At 51.6% G+C, this 23,020-nt stretch overlaps 1 protein-coding gene across 1 annotated transcript in view; it reads right to left on the minus strand.

Moving 5' to 3' along the window:
- Positions 1-1,641: 1,641 nt before the first annotated feature.
- Positions 1,642-23,020, minus strand: part of LOC135189581 (vesicular inhibitory amino acid transporter-like) — a 37,648-nt gene continuing 16,269 nt past the window's right edge. The window contains exon 2 of the mRNA XM_064170124.1: positions 1,642-2,793. Coding sequence (XP_064026194.1) covers positions 1,642-2,793 — 1,152 coding nt within the window. The remainder of the gene's footprint in view (positions 2,794-23,020) is intronic.

Here is a 23,020-nt window from a genome sequence, read left to right on the forward strand (position 1 = left end):
CAGCTAAGCACCCAGCAAGCCGTGGGGGAAGTTAACTCTCTCTCTGTTTATTGAACTTGATGTACTTCATTGAGCTTTTAAAACCACCAGATAAAATACAAAGATCAAAGCCGTTTCTCGCCTAAGAGGGAGAGTGAACTGCATATTAACTTCTTCGTGTCACCAGTGAGCCTTGTGGTAGGGCAGCCAATGGGATAACTGCATTGCAGAGGCATGAATCCTAGGAATTAGCCTTGCAGAAAAGCTGCAGTCATCAGCTAAGGCTTCTTGCAAGGAAGGAAAAAAGTCCCTTTCCTGTCAGCATGAGCTGTTAGAATGCCCCTTTTGCTCTGCCTGCACTCCCACCTCAACTCCTGATAAAAGCAGGCTCTCAGCTGTTGGAAAACTGAGTCCTCCCTTTGCCTGGTGCTTGGAAAGCAAGCAGCAGAGCTTGGCTTAAGTGAAAAAAACACCAACAGGGAGTCCACTGATTTCTCCTGCTCACACATCAAACTGCATTCTGCCAGCACTGTGCAATCAGAGCTGATCTGTTTGCAGTGACACCTCCTGCAAGCCAGGGTGCACAGCTGTGAGACTGAACAGCACCTAACCCTGCTAGAAACTCTGGTGAAATTGGTGGTGTCTCTGGCTGTAATCATTTAGGTTGTGCTTGTCACATAGAATCATAGAATCAACTAGGTTGGAAGAGACCTCCAAGCTCATCCAGTCCAACCTAGCACCCAGCCCTATCCAATCAACCAGACCATGGCACTAAGTGCCTCATCCAGTCTTTTCTTGAAGACCCCCAGGCACGGTGCCTCCACCACCTCCCTGGGCAGCCCATTCCAATGCCAATCACTCTCTCTGGGAAGAACTTCTTCCTAACATCCAGCCTAGACCTACCCTGGCACAGCTTGAGACTGTGTCCCCTTGTTCTATTGCTGGTTGCCTGGGAGAAGAGGCCACCCCCCACCTGGCTACAATGCCCCTTCAGGTAGTTGTAGACAGTAATAAGATCACCTCTGAGCCTCCTCTTCTCCAGGCAATTTTTTTAATTGTTGGCACTGCCTGCTCCTGTGCCTTCAGGAGTTCTCTCTTGAAGCAGCTCCAACCTTCCTGGACCCCTTTGTTTCCAAGGGCTCTTTCCCAAGGAACTTTCTGAGTTAGTTCCTTAAATAGGCTGCAGTCTGCCCTTGGGCAGTCCAGTGTGGAGGTTCTGTTGATGCCCCTCCTGGTTTCTCCATGTATTGAACACTCTATAATTTCATGGTCACTGGACCCCAGGCAGCCTCCAACCACCACATCCCCTACCAGCCCCTCTCTATTTGTGAGCAGCAGGTCAAGCAGGGCTGCCCCCCTGGTAGGCTCACGTAACAGCTGGGATAGGAAGTTGTCTTCCACACACGTCCTAACAAAACCATACAGGAGTGGTTTAAAGCTACTCTCATGCTAAGCCATCTCCAAATCCTTTCCTCTCAATAAGGGTAGTTTTTCTTGACTATCAAGGTTATTTTTCACTTTAGTTAAAGCCACATGCTTTCACAGTTAAAACCCTGATCATGCAACCATTTAAGCACATGTTTAATTCTAATCTCTTCCACACCAAGGAGGTAAAGGCTTTTGTAAGATTTAAGCCATATTTGGCTTTTGAGAAATCTTTTTTTATGCTCTTCCAAATGCCCCAAGCAGCCCTTTTATTGAGCAGACTATGCCTGCTAGGCTACAAAGGAAGCCCAGAATGAAAACAGAGATATCTGCACATTTCTCTAAGAAGGAGAGTTTGTTCCACTGAAGTTTTAGATGGAAGAGAGAAGGGAGAAGAAAAGTCATAGCAGCACCTGTTACACTGCCTGTTAAACCCATCAGCAGGGCAAAATGCGGTATGAACACGGCCATCAGCAGAGTTAGCAGGAGGAAGGAGCCTCTTACAGCCAGAGCAAAGAGTGGAGGTCTGTAATTGGAATGGTTGCCTCTAGAAATGCAAACAAACACAATTTCTGTGGCTGCAAAAAAGGGCAAAGGGTAAGAGAGAAGAGCCTTGGTTAAGAGACACAAATTCAGCAGGGTTTGAAGAGAGGCTGGCAGGTTGTCAGTTATAACTTCCTTTGTGTCCTCACCCCAGGTCAAGAATGCAGTCAGTGCAAAGGTTGTTTTCAAGACACAAGCAAGAAAGTGAGTCCAGTTCAGCATGCACCTAAACTCCCCTGGGTCTCTCATGTTACCTTCGAGGGTGGGGAGAAACACCTGCGAAGTGTAGCTGAAAATGATCACCCCTACTGAGACCAAGAAGTCCTCAAACTCAACGAGGAGCCTGAATTTTGCCCAGGACCACTGCTGTATCTGCGTGAGACAGTAAGTCAGCACCACGAGGACCACCATGAAATGCACCAAGGAGCACAGCTGGCTGAGTTTGGAAACGAGTTTGAGAGTCCTGATGAACACACAGGGCAGCAGCGCGGCACAGGCGAGTGCAGACCAAGCTCCCTCAGGCACCGCTGCAGCTGGAAAGCTGTGTGACAGCAAGTTGCCACTTACAACCAGGTACAAAGTGCATGTCATGAGCAGCTCTGTCACTTGGGTCACACTGACAGCTATGCCACCTAGCCTGGGAGAGAGCTTCTTGCAGCAGGCGTTGGCAATATCTTCGTAGGTGTCTCTCACTCTGACGAGCTGCCCCTCTTCGTTCTCCTCATACAGGCAAGCAATCAGGGTTTTGCCTGTGTAACAGCACAGTGCTGCAGCCAAGATGATAAGAAACAGCCCACTGTATCCACTGTGGAGAAGAGCATATGGCAATCCTAGGACAAATATTCCCTGAAGAGGAAAAAGAGAAAGAAAAGATAGCACAAAATCCCTGAGGCAGAACGTTTACCAGAAGCCACACTCCCAAACCTGCCATCCAGGGAGCACTGCTTTCAGCTGGCTGCCTGCAGGCTGTACCCCCAGCCAGGCAAGGAACTGAGTCACAGAATCACAGAAGCAACCAGGACCTCCAGTCCAACCTATCACCTAACACCTTCTAATTAACTAAACCCTGGCACAAAGTGCCTCATGCAGCCTCCTTTCAAACACCTCCAGGGATGGGAGCTCCACCACCTCCCTGGGCAGCCCATTCCAATGCCAATCACTCTCTCTGACAACAACTTCCTAACAACATCCAGCCTGAACCTGCCCTGGCACAGCTTGAGACTCTGTCCCCTTCTTCTGTTGCTGGGTGCCTGGCAGCAGAGCCCAACCCCACCTGGCTACAGCCTCCCTTCAGATAGTTGTAGACAGCAATGAGCTCTGCCCTGAGCCTCCTCTGCTGCAGGCTGCACATCCCCAGCTCCCTCAGCCTCTCCTCACAAGGCTGTGCTCCAGGCCCTGAGCTCACCAGCCTTACTGCCCGTGGACATGTTCAAGCATCTCAACATCTGTCTTGAGTTGAGGGGCCCAGCTCAGGAGAAATCCATTTATTTCTGAAAAAGGAAATCATCAGCCAGAAGAACTGCTCCTGTCTGCACACATGCAGTGACAACCCAGGGAAAAGAGACTGTGACTGAGTGATGGACTCGGGTTCCTGGTTAGTATTTAGCACTGGTGTGATCAGAAGCACATTTCAGAAGGCTCATGGGCAGTTATTCCATCAGCATGCAAATGAATGAAACAGGTTCATGCCACAGAATGGTTTAGGTTGGAAGGGACCTTAAAGATCATCCAGCTCCAGCTCCCCTGCCATGGGCAGGGACACCTCCCACTAGTTGTTCCAGGCTTCATCCATCCTGGCTCAAACAGTTCCAAGGAAGTGGCATCCACGACCTCCCTGGGCCACCTGTGCCAGAGTCTCACCACCCTCATTGTAAGGAATTTCTTCCTCACCTCCAGTCTCAATCTCCCCTCTTCCAGTTGAAGTAAATTAAGCAGTGGTACCACCACCAGTGCAAGTTTTGTTCCAATTAAAAGTAGCACTGTAGAGAGACAGTTCTGGGCCCCCCAGTTTAGGAAGGACATTGAGATGCTTGAGCGTGTCCAGAGAAGGGCAACGAGGCTGGGGAGAGGCCTTGAGCACAGCCCTACGAGGAGAGGCTGAGGGAGCTGGGATTGGTTAGCCTGGAGAAGAGGAGGCTCAGGGCAGACCTTATTGCTGTCTGCAACTACCTGAGGGGAGGTTGTGGCCAGGAGGAGGTTGCTCTCTTCTCTCAGGTGGCCAGCACCAGAACAAGAGGACACAGCCTCAGGCTGTGCCAGGGGAGATTTAGGCTGGAGGTGAGGAGAAAGTTCTTCCCTGAGAGAGTCATTGGACACTGGAATGGGCTGCCCGGGGAGGTGGTGGAGTCGCCGTCCCTGGAGCTGTTCAAGGCAGGACTGGACGTGGCACTTGGTGCCATGGTCTGGCCTTGAGCTCTGTGCTAAAGGGTTGGACTTGATGATCTGTGAGGTCTCTTCCAACCTTGGTGATACTGTGACACTGTGATACTGTGATACTGAGACACAGGAATGACAACTCCTTTCAGTCTGATTATTGTTGACAAGCAACTGGAAAGAAAATGGCACTTGAGTGACATCAGACCTTGCTTCTGCTTCCTCTGTAGCTTCTGCATGCATCTTGCAGCCTGTGCTCTTAAGTCCACTGTTAAAGTGATTCTGTGAGACTGCAAACTTGTGGAGGTGTTAAAAAATGCATGTGAAACATATAGACATACTTGGCTCTAAATAGTTTCTGAGAGGAGCAGAATTATCCTTGTTTGATCCAGTGAAGAGGAGTTATTTTAGCTTCACAGAACACTGTCTGTATTCCTTTGTCTTTCCCCCTCTTTCTTCTCTATATTTAGGGCAAATGACACTTCTATGTGCTTTAATTTCCATCAGCACAAACCCAACAAAACCCTTCCACAATACTTATTCATCAAAGGATCCAATTTAGGAAAGATGCTTCCATGGCATTTCTCTTTTTATGCTGTGAAGCTGAAACTAAGCCATGCACATGAGTCAGAGTGGTCAAGTGGGTTTATTCATGATGATTGAAGAAAGGTAGAGAGGAAACAAAATGCAGTTGCCTATTCCCACACAAATGTTCCTTTCTAGCTTTCCTATAGCACAGTGACATGATGAAATAGGAGCTTGGGACCTGGTTTGGGACAAACCCATCCAAACACAGCTTCTGGCCAAACCTGAGCAACCTCATCTGTTCTTCCAAACCCATGGGACCCTGACACAAACAGGTCCCTTTGCAGGAGGGACAACCTGCTCTCCTCTCTTACCCTCAGCAAGTGTGCAGATGGCACCGAGTTAGTTGGCTGTGTTGGTCTGATGGAGGGCAGGGAGGCTCTGCAGAGAGGTCTGGGCAGGCTGGAGCAGTGGGCTAAGGCCAACAGTGTAAGATTCAAAGAGGCCAAGTGTTGAGTGCTGCACTTGGACAAAAACAACCCCATAAACAATACAGGCTTGGGGCAGAGTCACACAGAATGAACCAGGTTGGAAAAGACCTTTGAGATCACCAAGTCCAACCTATCACCAAACACCTTCTAATTAACTCAGCCATGACACCAAGTGCCTCATCCAGCCTCCTCTTAAACACCTCCAAGGACAGTGACTCCACCACCTTCCTGGGCAGCCCATTCCGATGGGCAAACACTCTTTCCCTGTAGAACTTCTCCTTCTGCAGAGCTGCTCAGTGGAGAAGGATCTGGGGGTATTGCTTGATGGCTGGCTGAAGGTGAGCCAGTGTGTGGCCAGGTGGCTAAAAACACCAGAGCATCCTGGCCTGGATCAGGAACAGTGTGGCCAGTAGGGCCAGGAAAGTGATCATGCCCCTCTGCTAGATGCTGGTGAGGCCACACCTTGAGTCCTGGGTTCAGTTTTGGGCTCCTCACTACAAAGACATTGAGGTACTGGAGCATGTCCAAATTCAACAAGGCCAGGTGTAAGGTCCTGCACCTGGGTCAGCACAATCCCAAACACAGCTCCAGGCTGGGTGGGGAATGGCTGAGAGCAGCCCTGAGGAAAAGGACCTGGGTGTCTGGGCTGATGCAAAGCTCAACAGGAGCCTGCAGTGTGAGTGCAGCCCAGACACAACCCTGTGCTGGGCTGCAGCAAGAGCAGTGTGGGCACAGGGCAAGGGAGGGGATTCTGCCCCTTGGCTCTGCTCTCCTCACACCCCACCTGCAGTCCTGGGGGCAGTTCTGGAGCCCCCAGCACAAGCAGGACATGGAAGTGTTGGAGCCAGTGCAGAGGAGGCCACCAAGATGCTGAGAGGGCTGCAGCAGCTCTGCTCTGAGCACAGGCTGAGAGAGTTGGGGCTGTGCAGCCTGGAGAAGAGAAGGCTTGGAGGAGACCTTGGAGTGGCCTTGCAGGATCTGCAGGGGGCTGCAGGAGGGCTGGGGAGGGACTATTGACCAGGTCTGGGAATGGCAGGAGGAGGAGGAATGGGTTTGACGTGGCAGAGGGGAGATTGAAAGTGGATGTTAGGAAGAAGTTGTTTGCAGTGAGGGTGGTGAGAGACTGGCACAGGTTGCCCAGGGAGGTTGTGTGGCACAGAATCTCCCTGGAGATGTTTAAGGCCAGCTTGGATGAGGCCTTGAGAGACCTGTTCTAGTGGGAGGTGTCCCTGCCTATGGCAGGGGTTGGAACTGGCTGAGCTTTGAGGTCCCTTCCAACCTAAACCATTCTGTGATTCTTTTAGAGCAACCAAGCTGGTAAAGGGTCCTGAGCACAAGTCTGATGTGGAGCAGCTGAGGGGACTGGGGTTGGTTAGTCTGGAGAAGAGGAGCTGAGGGGAGACCTCATTGCAGTTTGCAACTGTCTTATCTCATTTGTCCCACACTCCCAGCATTATGGTTTGTCCCTTAACCTGCATCTGGGAGCTCAGACAGTATCTTCTGGCCCAGAGGGTCCCTGGATAATGAAACCACTCAGTGGATCACTCAATGCTTACTCCCTTGCTGAGGTTAATCTCTTAATGGTTCTATGCCTAGCCCCAACCTCATCCAAAGCAGAAGTCTTACAGAGACATTAGCATATCAGACAGCCTTCTGCAGCCCTCCCCACCAGTGTCTGCTTCTCTTCTCTGGGTTTAATTGTTAGCTTCATCAGAGCATTATACAATTTTAACCTCTGCCACCTCCTTGCTGTAGTTTATAGCAAATCATTTGGGGTGATTTCAATGGCATCAGATCACTGGCACTGTGGCCAATGTGTCCCTGTGGCCAAGAAGGCCAATGTGATCCTGGGGTGCATTCAGAGGAGTGTGGCCAGCAGATCCAGGGAGGTTCTCCTCCCCTCTCCACTCTGCCTTGGTGAGACCTCACCTGGAACACTGCATCCAGTCTGGGTTCCCCAGTTCAGGAGGGACAGAGATCTAATGGAGAGCCCAAGGGAGGGCTGCAAGGATGCTGCAGGGACTGCAGCACTGCCTCCTGAGCAGAGGCTGAGTGACCTGGGGCTGTTTGGGCTGGTGAAAAGAAGACTTAGAGGGGATCTGAGCAATGTCTACAAATAGCTGAGGGCTGGAGGTGAAGAGGGAGAGGACAGCCTCTGCTCATTTATGCCCTGGCACAGGACAAGGGGCAATGGGTGGAAACTGCAGCACAGGAGGTTCCACCCCAACATGAGGAAGAACTTCTTGACTGTAAGGGTCCAGAGCCCTGGCACAGGCTGCCCAGAGAGGTTGTGGAGTCTCCTTCTCTGGAGCCTTTCCAGCCCTGTCTGGATGTGTTCCTGTGTGATCTGTGCTGGATTCTCTGCTCCTGCTCTGGCAGGGGGTTGGACTGGATGATCTCCAGAGGTCCTTTATGATCCTGTGATCCTGTGATTTTCTTTGGTATGTAACACAGGCTGCAGGGTGATAGAGGTGGGAGTTTATGAGTTGATATTTTTGTTCATTGTCTGAATTCAGACCTTGTGAAGTGAACTCATTTTGTTCTTTCTTGAAATGCCTTTTAACTGCTTGGCAGTTTTAAAGTTTAGAATCTGAGAATTGTTTTGGTTGGAGATTGGAAAAGACCTCTAAGATCAATTCCAACCATTAACCCAACATCACCCTGGCCATCAAACCATGTTCTCAAGAGCCATGGCCACAGGTTTCTTGAACACCTCCAGGGATGGGAACTCCACCACCACCCTGGACAACTTGTTCCAACTCCTGACCACTCTTGCAGCAAACAAATTTTCCTCACCTCCAACCTAACCCTGCCCTGGCCCAATTTCAGGCCATTTCCTCTCCTTCATTCACCTGATACTAGGGAGCAGAGAACTTCTAAATCAAGCCTTTCCAATGAAACTGTAATTTTCCTCCCAGCTGATCTCTCTGACTTCTTTCCCCCAGAGTTTGCAAACCTGAGCTCTCAGTTAATCACAGACAGCAAACGCTGTGGCTGGAACTGGTTTGGCAGCTTTCTTGGCTCCAAAGCATGGTGAGCAGAGAGAAATGGGAGCTCCCTGAACATGCCAGTTCAGTGAGCATGTGTGTGGTGAAAGGAGAATGCTCCTCCTGCCCCGCCAGGAGTTGTTCCTGCATTTAATAAAGAAGAAAAAGGAGAAGTTTGCTATCATCAGCAGGTTACCCAAGTTCTACTCAACAGCCCAAACTCTTACTGCTGGCCATGAGAACTCAAAGAATGAAAGACTCTTTTGTCAGTCTTCAAAATCCACTTGGGATCTGCTCTTTCCACAAGCAGTATCACAGTATCACAGTATCATCAGGGTTGGAAGAGACCTCACAGATCATCAAGTCCAACCCTTTACCACAGTACTTTCTGTTAGGGCCATTTGCTGAACATCACTAAGCTTAAATAGTTTAGCTGCAAAGAAAAAGGTGTCTTTAATAAGCTCTTATTTTGCTGTCAATATAATATGTGGTGTTCTCTGGTTTAAAGTTGCTCAGCAACCTTAGAGCACTGCTTAAAGTCACTTACCTGTGGAAAATTGCTCCTCCATAAAGAAATCCTATTGTGGATGTTGCTGAAGGTGGCTTTTGTGCTCTCAAGGAGTGAGTAGACAGAGGGTATCAACATTTCACTGATCCTGTGCTAGTGGCAGAGAAGCACAGGTAATTCCTCTGCTACGAGGACAGGCTGCAAGAGTTGGGGCTCTTTGAGCCTGGAGAGGAGAAGGCTTTGAGGAGACCTTAGAATGGCCTTCCAGAATCTGCAAGGGGCTCCAGGAAGGCTGGGGAGGGACTATAGACAAGGTCTTGTAGTGACAGGACAAGAGGTAATGGGTTTAAAGTGGCAGAGGGGAGATGGAAAGTGGATGTTAGGAAGAAGTTCTTTGCAGTGAGGGTGGTGAGACACTGGCACAGGTTGAGGGTGATGAGACACAGGCACAGGTTGGGGGTGATGAGATACTGGCACAGGTTGAGGGTGCTGAGACACTGGCACAGGTTGAGGGTGCTGAGACACTGGCACAGGTTGAGGGTGGTGAGACACTGGCACAGGTTGGGGGTGATGAGATACTGACACAGGTTGAGGGTGCTGAGACACTGGCACAGGTTGGGGGTGATGAGACACTGGCACAGGTTGAGGGTGCTGAGACACAGGCACAGGTTGAGAGTGGTGAGACACTGGCACAGGTTGAGGGTGGTGAGACACTGGCACAGGTTGCCCAGGGAGGTGTTCAGGACCAGGTTGGATGAGGTTCCAAGTGACCTGTTCTAGTGGGAGGTGCCCCTACCTATGGCAGGGGGGGTTGGAAGTGGATGATCCTTGAGGTCCCTTCCAACCTAAACCATTCTCTGATTCTGTGATTTGCACACTGGGTGCAGCACTGCCCCAGCACTTGCTGTTATTGCACCTCCTGCCCAAATTATGGCAGAGCCAGCCTGAACTGTGAGGCATCAGTTAAAAAGGAGCAACAAAAAGAAGTGCTTCTGAATTTGCCTCCCAGCTCTCAGCTTTAGCTTTCTGATTTGTAAGTGTTCCTGTTTGAGTGTTTTCTCTCTCCCTGCTCAAGTGCAAAGTCAAATATTAATGACCTTTAGAGGTCTTTGCCCACCCAAAGCCATTCTGTGATTCTCTGTTACCTCTAAAGATGCTGTTTTGAGGAGATCTCTTTACAAACCAGAATAGCAGAGGGGGAAAAGCATTCACACAGTTAGCTACAGGTGAAATGGCCTTTTAGAATCCATCCTCTACCTAGGCTCAGCTTCAGTGGATGTTTTATTTGTCATCCCTCCATCCACCTTCTACAGGCAGGGACCCTAAGCTTGCCCAGAAGGCTTCATCTTCCCTTGTTTCCCAAGTTGTGTCTCCAGCAGATCAAGAGAGGTGATTCTGTCACTCTGCTCTGCTCTGGTGACACCTCACCTGCAGTGCTGTGTCCAGCCCTGGGGCTCTTAACACAGGAAGGACATGGACCTGATGGAGAAGGTCTGGAGGGGGCCACAAAGATGATCAGAGGGATGGAACACCTCTCCCACAAGGACAGGCTGAGAGAGTTGGGGCTGTTCAGCCTGCAGAAGAGAAAGTTCTGGGGAGGTCCTAGAGCAGCCTTTCACTACCTGCAAGTTGCTACAGGAGAGTTGGGGAGAGACTGTCAAGAAGGACTTGTAAGTGTCAAGATGAGGGACAATGGTTTGAAACTGGAGCAGGGTAGGATCTAGGTTGGACATCAGGAGGAAGTTCTTCAGAATGAGGGTGGGGAAATACTGGAAGAGGTTGCCCAGGAATGTGGTTGAGGCTCCATCCCTGGAGACATTCCAAGTCAAAAGTAGAAGGGGCCTTGAGCAACCTGATCTAGCTGGAGATGCCCCTGCTCACTGCAGAGGGAGTGGATGAGATGACTTTTGAAGGTCCTCTCCATCATAGAATCATAGAATCAAGCAGGTTGGAAGAGACCTCCAAGCTCAGCCAGTCCAACCTAGCACCCAGCCCTATCCAGTCAACCAGACCATGGCACTAAGTGCCTCAGCCAGGCTTTTCTTGAACACCTCCAGGGATGGGGACTCCACCACCTCCCTGGGCAGCCCATTCCAATGCCAATCACTCTCTCTGACAACAACTTCCTAACAACATCCAGCCTAGACCTGCCCTGCCACAGCTTGAGGCTGTGTCCCCTTGTTCTGTTGCTGCTTGCCTGGGGAAGAGGCCACCCCCTACCTGGCTACAGCCTCCCTGCAGGCAGCTGCAGGCAGCAATGATCTCTGCCCTGAGCCTCCTCTTCTGCAGGCTGCACACCCCCAGCTCCCTCAGCCTCTCCTCACAGGGTTTCTGTTCCAGACCCCTCACCAGCTTTGTTGCCCTGCTCTGGACACCTTCCAGCACCCCAACATCTCTCTTGAATTGAGGAGCCCAGAACTGGACACAGTACATCCTGATGCATTTTGTGCTTCTGTGCCTCTGTGTTTGGGAGTGAACTGTTTGCTACCAACGAGTGAGTACTTGTGCTGGAGTGGAGGTCCTTGTCACACATCCTGAGCAGACTGAATCACAGGCAGCTGAGCACAGAAAGAGGAGAGGACTCATGGCTGAAGTGGTCATCAGCCTTGGAAGAAACAGCAAGAGCAGAAAGGGTAAGCAGGGAAAGGTCAGGCTCGGGCAGAAGCTGTTAGTCTTGTCAGAAGCAAGCAAGTATGACAGCTACCCCCAGAAATTAGCTGTCCACCTACCTTACCAAACAGGCAGATCAGGATTTCCAAGTGACATCAGCAGAGAAGGCCAGTTTTGCATTTTTGATGGTTTGCCTGCAATGTTTGAACCCCCAGGGAGTGGTTCCCACACCAGCAAGGCTGGCTGCTTGTCTGAAAACACCAGATAGCTGGTGAGTAGAATGGAAAAAGGGGCTCTGCTGCTGTCACAGCCCTGCCTGACACTGCCCCACCTGGGGGCAAGCACCTCCCCAGACAATGTGTGCAGAAAAACTCTGAGAAAACACCAACATTCCTTAGTGCTCCTTTCAAAATGCCCAAAATACCTGGGTTAGGAACTGGCTGGAGGGCTGAGCCCAGAGAGTGGTGGTGAATGGTGCCACATCCAGCTGGCAGCTGGCACTAGTGGTGTCCCTCAGGGATCAGTGCTGGGCCCCATCCTCTTTAACATCTTCATAGATGATCTGGATGAGGGCATGGAGTCAGTCATCAGCAAGTGTGCAGATGACACCAAGCTGGGGGCAGATGTGGCTGGGTTGGAGGGCAGAAGGGCTCTGCAGCAGGACCTTGACTGCCTGGACAGATGGGCAGAGTCCAAGGGGATGGCTTCAATAGCTCCAAGTGCAGGGTGCTGCACTTTGGCCACAGCAACCCCATGCAGAGATATAGGCTGGGGTCAGAGTGGCTGAGAGCAGATAAACAGAGAGGGATCTGGGGGTACTGATTGATACCCACCTGAACATGAGCCAGCAGTGTGCCCAGGTGGCCAAGAGAGCCAGTGGCATCCTGGCCTGCATCAGCAATGGTGTAGCCAGCAGGAGCAGGGAGGTCATTCTGCCCCTGTACTCTGCACTGCTCAGACCACACCTTGAGTGCTGTGTTCAGTTCTGGGCCCCCAGTTTAGGAGGGACATTGAGATGCTTGAGCGTGTCCAGAGAAGGGCAACGAGGCTGGGGAGAGGCCTTGAGCACAGCCCTACGAGGAGAGGCTGAGGGAGCTGGGATTGGTTAGCCTGGAGAAGAGGAGGCTCAGGGCAGACCTCATTGCTGTCTGCAACTACCTGAGGGGAGGTTGTGGCCAGGAGGAGGTTGCTCTCTTCTCTCAGGTGGCCAGCACCAGAACAAGAGGACACAGCCTCAGGCTGTGCCAGGGGAGATTTAGGCTGGAGGTGAGGAGAAAGTTCTTCCCTGAGAGAGTCATTGGGCACTGGAATGGGCTGCCCGGGGAGGTGGTGGAGTCGCCGTCCCTGGAGCTGTTCAAGGCAGGACTGGACGTGGCACTTGGTGCCATGGTCTGGCCTTGAGCTCTGTGCTAAAGGGTTGGACTTGATGATCTGTGAGGTCTCTTCCAACCCTGATGATACTGTGATATTCACTGCAGTTATCTAACAGTTAATTGCCCAAGCCTAAGCTTGTTAAAAATAAGCACCTGGGTTTACAGTGCTTATCTTAAGGCAGGTGGTGAGCAGAGCTGAGAGGAGTTTCCTTTCACAGATAGCTGTTTCTCTGGCTGGGCAAGCACTCGGTACACAATGGAGGGCAGACACAGGGCTCAGGAGCTCTGAGAGGGGACTTTGCAGTGCTTTATGCACAGTAACGTTTTGCCCATCCTGAAAAGGGACACAAGAGGCTACTGCTCTCCTGGGCACTGAGAGCTTCCTCTGCAATCAGCCTCCTGATGCTCTACTTAGGGACAGCTGCATCTTTTGTCTGAGGTAAGAACGACTTTAAAAGCTCAGTCCTGTGCTAATGTAGGACATCAGTGCAGCAAAATCCAGTGGGGGATCTCAGAGGAGGGGGAGGTGATCTGGTCATCCCTGGAGGTGGTTAAAAGCTGTGCTGATTTGCTGCTTGGGAATATGGCTTAGTGGTGGACTTGATAAAGTAGGGTTAGTCATAGAATCAAGCGGGTTGGAGGAGAGCTCCAAGCTCATCCAGCCCAACCTAGCACCCAGCCCTGGCCAATCAACCAGACCATGGCACTAAGTGCCCCAGCCAGGGGCCTGGAGCACAGCCCTGTGAGGAGAGGCTGAGGGAGCTGGGGGTGTGCAGCCTGCAGAAGAGGAGGCTCAGGGCAGAGCTCATTGCTGTCTGCAGCTACCTGCAGGGAGGCTGTAGCCAGGTGGGGTTGGGCTCTGCTGCCAGGCACCCAGGGACAGAAGAAGGGGACACAGCCTCAAGCTGTGCCAGGTTCAGGCTGGATGTTAGGAGGAAGTTGTTGTCAGAGAGAGTGATTGGCATTGGAATGGGCTGCCCAGGGAGGTGGTGGAGTCTCTGTGCCTGGAGGTGATGAAGCCAAGCCTGGCTGGGGCACTTAGTGCCATGGTCTGGTTGGTTGGGCAGGGCTGGGTGCTAGGTTGGGCTGGGTGACCTTGGAGGTCTCTTCCAACTTGGTTGATTCTCTGAATCACAGAATCATAGAATTGTTTTGGTTGGAAAGGGCTTTTAAGATCACTGAGTCCAACAGTAGACCTAACACCACCATGGCCACTCAACCACGTTGCCAGGTGCCATGGCCACACATTTCTTGAACACCTCTAGGGATGGGGACTCCACCTCCCAGGGCAGCCTGTGCCAATCCCTGACCACTCTTGCACCAAAAGAATCTTTCCTGATCTCCAACCTGAAGCTCCCCTGGCACATTTTCAGGCCATTTCCTCTGGTTCCATAAGCTGATAGTAGAGGAGACCAACCCCTACCTGGCTCCAACCTCCTTTCTGGGAGTTTTAGAGACCAATGAGGTCTCCTCTCAGCCTTCTCTCCAGGCTAAGCACACCCAAGCTCCCTCAGCTGCTCCTTCCCAGCCCTGTTCTCCAGATCCTTCCCCAGCTTTACTGCCCTTCTCTGGACCTGCTCCAGCCCCTCCATGTCCTTCTTGGAGTGAGTGCCCCAAAAGTGAAGACAGGACTCAAGGTTTGCTGTCACACCTTGAGTGCAGAGTACAGGGGGACAGTGAGTTCTGTGCTCCAGCTGACCCTTCACCAGCTTGGTTGCCCTTCTCTGGGCATGCTCCAGCCCCTCAATGGCCCTCTTGAAGTGAGGTTCCCAAAACTGAACCCAGTGTTCAAGGTGTGGCCTCACCAGTGTTCTGTACAGGGACATGATCACCTTCATGGTCCTGCTGGCCACACCATGGCTGATCCAGGCCAGGATGCAGGATGCTGGTGGCCCTCTTGGCCACCTGGGCACACACTGGCTCATCTTCAGCTGGCTGCCAACCAGGCAGTTTTCAGCCTCTGTGCCCAGAGCCTGCAGTGCTCATGGGGCTGTTGTGCCCCAGGTGTGACACAAGATATGCCACTGTTAGTAGGGTTTTTTCCCTGACTCCTGAGTGTTTTTTCCTTACTCTCCTTTTCCCTGGAGCAGCATTTTCCTGGTGCTCTGCCATGCTTCCTACTTTGCAATTAACAGTGATTACTCTCACTCTCTCCTCCTCCTTTTCACTACTGAAATGAAAGAAATGTTAATTGATACATTCACTCCACACCTGAAGTAGGAGGGGTTCTGACACCTAGCTGTGCTACTTCTTAAATATGGGATGTGCCTTTGGACACCTCCTAGATTCCTGTTAAACAGCTTTCCAATTGCTTTCACCATTGCCTGACTGCATTTTTTCTTCCTAAACAATTCTCCCTCATAATTTGAACTGTAAAGTTCCCTCTTTTGAAGTACCACCAAGTGTGCCCAGGTGGGCAGCAGAGCCAATGGCATCCTGGGCTGGCTCAGGAGCAGTGTGGGCAGCAGGACAAGGGAGGTTCTTGTGCCCCTGTGCTCAGCACTGCTCAGGCCACACCTTGAGTGCTGTGTCCAGTTCTGGGCTCCTCAATTCAAGAGAGATGTTGAGGTGCTGGAAGGTGTTTGGAGAAGGGCAGCAAGGCTGGGGAGGGGCCTGGAGCACAGCCTTGTGAGGAGAGGCTGAGGGAGCTGGGGGGGTGCAGCCTGCAGCAGAGGAGGCTCAGGGCAGAGCTCATTGCTCTCTACAACTATCTGAAGGGAGGCTGTAGCCAGGTGGGGTTGGGCTCTGCTGCCAGGCACCCAGCAACAGAAGAAGGGGACAGAGTCTCAAGCTGTGCCAGGGCAGGTTCAGGCTGGACGTGAGGAGGAAGTTGTTGTCAGAGAGAGTGATTGGCATTGGAATGGGCTGCCCAGGGAGGTGGTGGAGGCACCGTGCCTGGAGGTGTTGAAGCCAAGCCTGGCTGGGGCACTTAGTGCCATGGTCTGGTTGGTTGGGCAGGGCTGGGTGCTAGGTTGGACTGGCTGAGCTTGGAGGTCTCTTCCCACCTGGCTGATTCTAAGATACTATGATGTGTGTGTATATATATATATATATGTATTGCTGTCCCCTGTTCTCCCATAATGAATGTAATTAGCTCCTCTGATCTTTATTTGATGCAACGAGGCTCAAAATAGAATTACCTTATGCTGGGTTCAGTGTCTTCTGCCTTAGATAATGATCAGCTCTCCCTTTTAGAAGCCTTAATGATGTTTTCCTACAGGCTGCATGCAACCTCCAACACAGGTCTTTAAAACCAAAGTCACCCAGAAGCAGGTAATTTTTCCTTGTCAGGATGCAGCTCAAACACAATCACTCATCCCTCTCTAACAGAGAGGGCCACACTCATTTCTTTTACTCATTCTCTTTTTGGAAACAGTTTGGGTCTGAGTCTTCTTAAATTGCAGCCACCTAAACTGCCCAACCATCTATTTGCAGTATCCCAGAAGCTTAGGATGGTTTGGGTTGGAAGGGACCTGAAAGATCATCCAGTTCCAAGGGACATCTCCCATCAGCATAGGTTGCTCAAGGACTCATCCAGCCTGGTCTTGAACACCTCCAGGGAGGTTGTGGAGCACAGAAGCACCCAATGTGATCTTTGATCACATTGGGTGCTTCTGTGCTCCACAACCTCCCTGGGCAACCTGTGCCAGTGTCTCAGCACCCTCAACCTGTGCCAGTGTCTCCCCACCCTCAACCTGTGCCAGTCTCTCACCACCCTCACTGCAAAGAATTTCTTCCTCATCTCCACTCTCACTCTTCCACCTCAAAGCCATTGACCCTTGTCTTGTCACTTTCAGCTCTTCCCAAAAGTCCCTTCCCAGCTCTCCTGTAGCCCCCTTCAGGTACTGGAAGGCTGCTCTAAGGTCTGCCTGGAACCTTCTCTTCTCCAGGCTGAACAGTCCAAAGTCTCCCAGCCTGTCCCTTTGGGAGGAGGTTTGATCAGCCCTCTGATGTCAAGTGGAAGTTAAACAGGACCTTAAACAGGAGAATCATAGAATGGTTTAGGTTGGAAGGGACCTCAAAGTTCATCCACTTCCTACCCCTTGCCACAGGCAGGGACATCTCCCACTAGAACAAGCTGCTCAAGGACTCATCCAACCTGGTCCTCAACACCTCCAGGGAGGTTGTGGAGCACAGAAGCACCCAATGTGATCTTTGATCACATTGGGTGCTTCTGTGCTCCACAACCTCCCTGGGCAACCTGTGCCAGTGTCTCACCATCTTCAACCTGTGCCAGTGTCTCACCATCTTCAACCTGTGCCAGTGTCTCATCACCCTCATCCTGTGCCAGTGTCTCACCACCCTCACTGCAAAGAATTTCTTCCTCACCTCCACTCTCCATCTCCCCTCTGCCACCTCAAATCCATTGCCCCTCACCCTATCTCTGCAAGCCCTTCTGGACAGTCCCTCCCCAGCTTTCATCTGTCAGTTCTATCCTGTTTACATCCTACTTCTCCTCAGCAGTCAGGATTTCTGGCTCTCATGTGGCTCCCCAGACTCCTGGCACTGCTCTACAGACACCAGGAAAAGAATTCAGCTGCTTTCCCATTCACTTCACAGTTTGTCCTCAGCTCAGCTGAGTTGCAGCTTAAAACCACTACATGCTGTTCTGTGGAACACTTCAGATATTACCCCTGGCCTGTGTGACCTTAGCAGCAGCTCTGCCTCTTTTAATGTCAGTGAGAATCCTTCCTTTTACTTCAGGGATGGTGGAATTAGACCTCAGCAATCTTGTTTCTCCTATTTTCCCTTCTTCTTTCTGCCAATGCCAGCCTGTTCTAGCTGCAGGGAGCAAAGTGGCTGAGGTGTTTGTTCTGTGATGAATGCCTGCAATCACCTCATAAACCGAGAGAAACTTTACCAGTGCTCTTTTGTCGATCCTTCAGGTCCCATAAGCAGATGAAAAGGCAGATAGGGCTGCTCAGGAGGTGTGATAAGATAAGCAAGTCAGGAAGCTACATGGTCTGCACTGCAAAGTGTGTGTCCATCTGAGTGGCAGGAGCCACAGTATCACAGCATCACAGTATCACCTAGGTTGGAAGAGACCTCACAGATCATCAAGTCCAACCCTTTAGCACAGAGCTCAAGGCCAGACCATGGCACCAAGTGCCACGTCCAGTCCTGCCTTGAACAGCTCCAGGGACGGCGACTCCACCACCTCCCCGGGCAGCCCATTCCAGTGTCCAATGACTCTCTCAGGGAAGAACTTTCTCCTCACCTCCAGCCTAAATCTCCCCTGGCACAGCCTGAGGCTGTGTCCTCTTGTTCTGGTGCTGGCCACCTGAGAGAAGAGAGCAACCTCCTCCTGGCCACAACCTCCCCTCAGGTAGTTGCAGACAGCAATGAGGTCTGCCCTGAGCCTCCTCTTCTCCAGGCTAACCAATCCCAGCTCCCTCAGCCTCTCCTCGCAGGGCTGTGCTCAAGGCCTCTCCCCAGCCTCGTTGCCCTTCTCTGGACACACTCAAGCATCTCAATGTCCCTCCTAAACTGGGGGGCCCAGAACTGAACACAGCACTCAAGGTGTGGTCTGAGCAGTGCAGAGTACAGGGGCAGAATGACCTCCCTGCTCCTGCTGGCCACACCATTCCTGATGCAGGCCAGGATGCCACTGAGCTGCTTCTCCTTTTAGTGATTAGCTTACTTCTAGAAATCTCTCAAAGATTAGGAGAGAAAACTTCTCAGGCTGATGAGATGAACCCAGGGGGAGCTGTGGCTGACACCCAGTCAGGCTGTGCTGCCATCCAACAAGGTGTGGACAGGCTGAGAGCTGGGGGAAGGCAAACCAAGCATATTATTGCAGCTTTAGAACAAAGATCTCAGTCAGGAGCAGAGGCAGTGGGATCAGATGTGACAGGTAAAAGGGTTGGGCTTGATGATCTATGAGGTCTCTTCCAAACTTGATGATACTGTGATGCTGTGAAACCTCATCAAGTCCAATAAGGACAAGGGCAGGGTCCTGCATGTGGGCAGGAGTAACAGCAGGCAGCAGTACAGGTTAGGGGTTGTCCTGCTGGAAAGCAGCTCTGTGGAGGAAGCCCTTGGAGCGCTGGTGGGCAGCAAGTTCTGCATGGGCCAGCAATGTGCCCATGGGCCAAGAGAGCCAATGGCAGCCTGGGGGGCATCAGGAAAAGTGTATCCAGCAGGGCTAGGGAGCTTCTGCTCCTCCTCTACTCTGCCCTGCTGACACCACAGCTGCAATACTGTGTCCAGTCTGGGGCTCCCCAGTTCAGAGAGGCAGGGACCTGCTGGAGAGAGGCCAGCAGAGAGCCACCAGGGTGAGTGGGGGACTTGAGCAGCATCTCTCTGTGGAGAGAGCCTGAGAGCCCTGGGGCTGGTTAGTCTGGAGAAGGCTGAGAGGAGATCTGAGCAATGTGCACAAATCTCTGAGGGGTGGGGGTCAGTGCCTGGGGCCAAGCTCTTTTGGGTGGTGCACAGCAATAAGCCAAGGAGCAATGGATAGAAACTGGAACAGAGAAGGATTCAGCTCAACAGGAGGAGAAACTTTGGAGCCCTGGAGCAGGCTGCCCAGAGAGGTTGTGGAGTCTCCTTCTCTGGAGCCTTTCCAAACTCACCTGGATGCCTTCCTGTGTGAACTACCCTGGGTGATGCTGCTTGGCAGAGGGTTGGACTGGATGACCTCTGGAGGTCCCTCCCAACCTCTAACATTCTGTGACTCAAAAGGAAAAAAGGGATTGATGCTTTTACCTGTCACAGCTGATCCCAATGCCTCTGCTCCTGGCTGAGATCTTTGCTCTAAAGCTGCCATAATATGCTTGGTGCCTAATTCTGCATGGTGTGATGGAAAATGTTAGTCTGCATGAATTCAGAGCTGTCTGCAGAGATGCACAGAATCACACCAAGTAAAATCTCCCAAGCAAATTATCTTTTAGCAAAACATATGATTTAGCTTGGTCCCAAAGGAGAAAGCAGGCTTTGGCACAAGAATGAAGCTTTTACTGTGCATTGTGTAGCTGAGAGGGGAAAAGATAAACAAGGATGGAGAGATAAGGCAGTCAAAACTACATCATTGTTCTCAGTGGTGCTGAGCAGCATGGACTCCTTGGCTGCCTACCTGTTTCTCACATTGGAGGTTCTCAGGTTTTCACCTGAAGGCAGGGAAATGCTCCACACACACACTACAGCAGCACAGAATCACAGAGTGGTCAAGGCTGGAAGGGACCTCAAGGATCATCCAGCTCCAAATCCCCTGCCATGGGCAGAGACTCCTCATGCTAGATCAGGTTGCACAGAGCCACATCCAGCCTGGACTTACCTCCAGGGATGAAGCTTCCACCACCCACCTGGGCAACCTGTGCCAGGCTCTCACCACCCTCATGATGAACTTCTGCCTAACATCCAGTCTGAATGTACCCACTTCTAGTTTTGATCTGTTCCCCCCAGTCCTATCACTACCTGACAGCCTAAAAAGTCCCTCCCCAGCTTTTTGTAGCCCACTTCAGATACTGAAAAGCCACAATAAGGTCTCTTGGAGCCTTCTCCTCTCCAGGCTGAACAGCCCCAACTCAGTCTGTCTTAATAGGAGAGGTGCTCCAGCCCTCTGACTACCCTTGTGGCAAGTGAGTTTCCACATAACTGTGGTCAAAAGAGTCTGCAGCTCCCTGAAGGGAAGTTGTAGCCAGGTGGGGTTGGGCTCTGCTGCCAGGCAGCCAGGGACAGAACAAGGGGACACAGCCTCAAGCTGTGCCAGGGCAGGTTCAGGCTGGATGTTAGGAGGAAGTTGTTGTCAGAGAGAGTGATTGGCATTGGAATGGGCTGCCCAGGGAGGTGGTGGAGGCACCATCCCTGGAGATACTCAAGCCAAGCCTGGCTGGGGCACTTGGTGCCATGGTCTGGTTGATTGGCCAGGATTGGGTGCTAGGTTGGGCTGGATGAGCTTGGAGCTCTCTGCCAACCTGCTTGACTGTCAGGGTCCAGAGCCCTGGCACAGGCTGCCCAGAGAGGTTGTGGAGTCTCCTTCTCTGGAGCCTTTCCAGCCCTGTCTGGATGTGTTCCTGTGTGACCTGTGCTGGATTCTCTGCTCCTGCTCTGGCAGGGAGGTTGGACTTGATGATCTCCAGAGGTCACTTCCATCCCCTAAAATCCTGTGATCTTGTGATCTACTTTGCTTTGATGCACACTTTGCTGAATTCCTGTTGTCACCTAGCTAAACACAACAAGAAGTGGCACTAGTCTGCTAGCTCTGGAAAGAACAGGCAGACAAACAGGAGTGTGAGAGGGTTATTTATTCCAGCAGTGTAGGACACTTAGGTTAGGATTTGTGGTTCTTCCCCAGAGATGCCTATCTCTAGATGCCATCTGTAGAGGTAGCTGAATGTCCTCACTGAGGTTGGGATGTATGATTCTCCCTCTGAGATGCCATCTCTCCATGCCATCTGCAGAGCCAGGTGTGAATGGCTACAAGAAGGCCATGAGCCTGTGAGGTGTCCTTAAAGAGCAGAGGAAGAGCAGGAAGATGGGAACAGAACTGCATCAGGGAAGGCAGGAACAGGGGGAAGAAGGTAAACTGGAGAACACTAGAACATAGGGGTGAGAACCATAGGAGGCAGCAACAAGGGGTAGGAGAACACAACAGGCAAGAGGCTGTGAGTTAAAATGCTATGAGAAATATCTAACTACAGGCATAAGATGGGGAGGAGTAAAAGGCTAGAGGGAAAGTATGAATCATCACAGTATCACAGTGTCACAGTATCACAGTATCACCAAGGTTGGAAGAGACCTCACAGATCATCAAGTCCAACCCTTTAGCACAGAGCTCAAGGCCAGACCATGGCACCAAGTGCCACGTCCAGTCCTGCCTTGAACAGCTCCAGGGACGGCGACTCCACCACCTCCCCGGGCAGCCCATTCCAGTGTCCAATGACTCTCTCAGGGAAGAACTTTCTCCTCACCTCCAGCCTAAATCTCCCCTGGCACAGCCTGAGGCTGTGTCCTCTTGTTCTGGTGCTGGCCACCTGAGAGAAGAGAGCAACCTCCTCCTGGCCACAACCTCCCCTCAGGTAGTTGCAGACAGCAATGAGGTCTCCCCTGAGCCTCCTCTTCTCCAGGCTAACCAATCCCAGCTCCCTCAGCCTCTCCTCGTAGGGCTGTGCTCAAGGCCTCCAATCATGCAGCTGATGAGCCTCTCTGACTAGGAATGGAAACCCTCAGGGGTGGAGGGGCAGCTCCTCACAATTTAGGGGACAGCAAAGAGTCTCTGAAATCTCCTCCCAGCAGCAGAGGAAAGGCTCCACTTCTGTGCAGGTGTTTTATTTTCAACGTGGGGTGATGACAATAAAAGAGCAGGGAAGGATGAACTCTGCAGGCAGGTGGCTTTCCAGCAGCAGTGAGGAGAAAAAGGCAGCAGGCAAGCACAAGCAGCAAGGGCAGGAGTGGAGAACTCATTTTAAACTCCAGATCCCAATTAAATCTGAGAAGAAGATTTTTTAAGTCCCTTAAGGGAAGGTGGCTGGGAAGATGTCATTGGGAGCTGCAGAAATCATGCAGGCAAAGTGACAAAAGAATGGCTTGGAAATTCAGATGGAAGAGACCTCGGTGGCAACTGCTGCATATGACACAAACAGCCAAAGGAGGGAAGGAAGAACCACCACAAAAGGAAGGGGGGAAAAAAAATTGAGGTAATATCTTGAAACTCCAAATGAGTCTCTTCTAACTGAGAAATAAAGGCTGGCACCAGAACAGCCTCCCAGCCAACAGCCACCTCGCTTCAGCTTGCCGTGGGACAATTCATCCTGCCCCAAACGCCCAGATTTAGTTACACACAATCAAATCAGGATGGGTTTTAAAGCCAGCAAACCCAATCCACTCCCTGGTGGTGAGGAACTAGCCTGAATGTTTCTAGAGGGGAAAAGTGAGCACTGAAAGCCCTCCTATCAGCAATGGAAATGCTCATGTACAGTCAGGGCAAAAGCTGCAGCTACCATCGCTGCCGATAACATCAAACAGCTGAGATTGCTTGCTCCAGGGAGCTACAAAACATGATCTGGTGGTGCTGTTGTTTGTGGCAGCTCAGGAAATGGGTGGAGAGAAACAGAAATGGATAGCAGAGTCTGTGTGTGTCTGTGTGTGTGAGCTAGAGCTGAAGGGAGAGCTTTCGCGCTTTGGAGTCGCTCAATACCCGCCTGAACAGGAGCCAGCAGTGTGCCCAGGTGGCCAAGAGAGCCAGTGGCATCCTGGCCTGCATCAGGA

The sequence above is a fragment of the Pogoniulus pusillus genome, chromosome 33 (genome assembly GCF_015220805.1).
Source record: "Pogoniulus pusillus isolate bPogPus1 chromosome 33, bPogPus1.pri, whole genome shotgun sequence".
Taxonomy (NCBI): Eukaryota; Metazoa; Chordata; class Aves; order Piciformes; family Lybiidae; genus Pogoniulus; species Pogoniulus pusillus.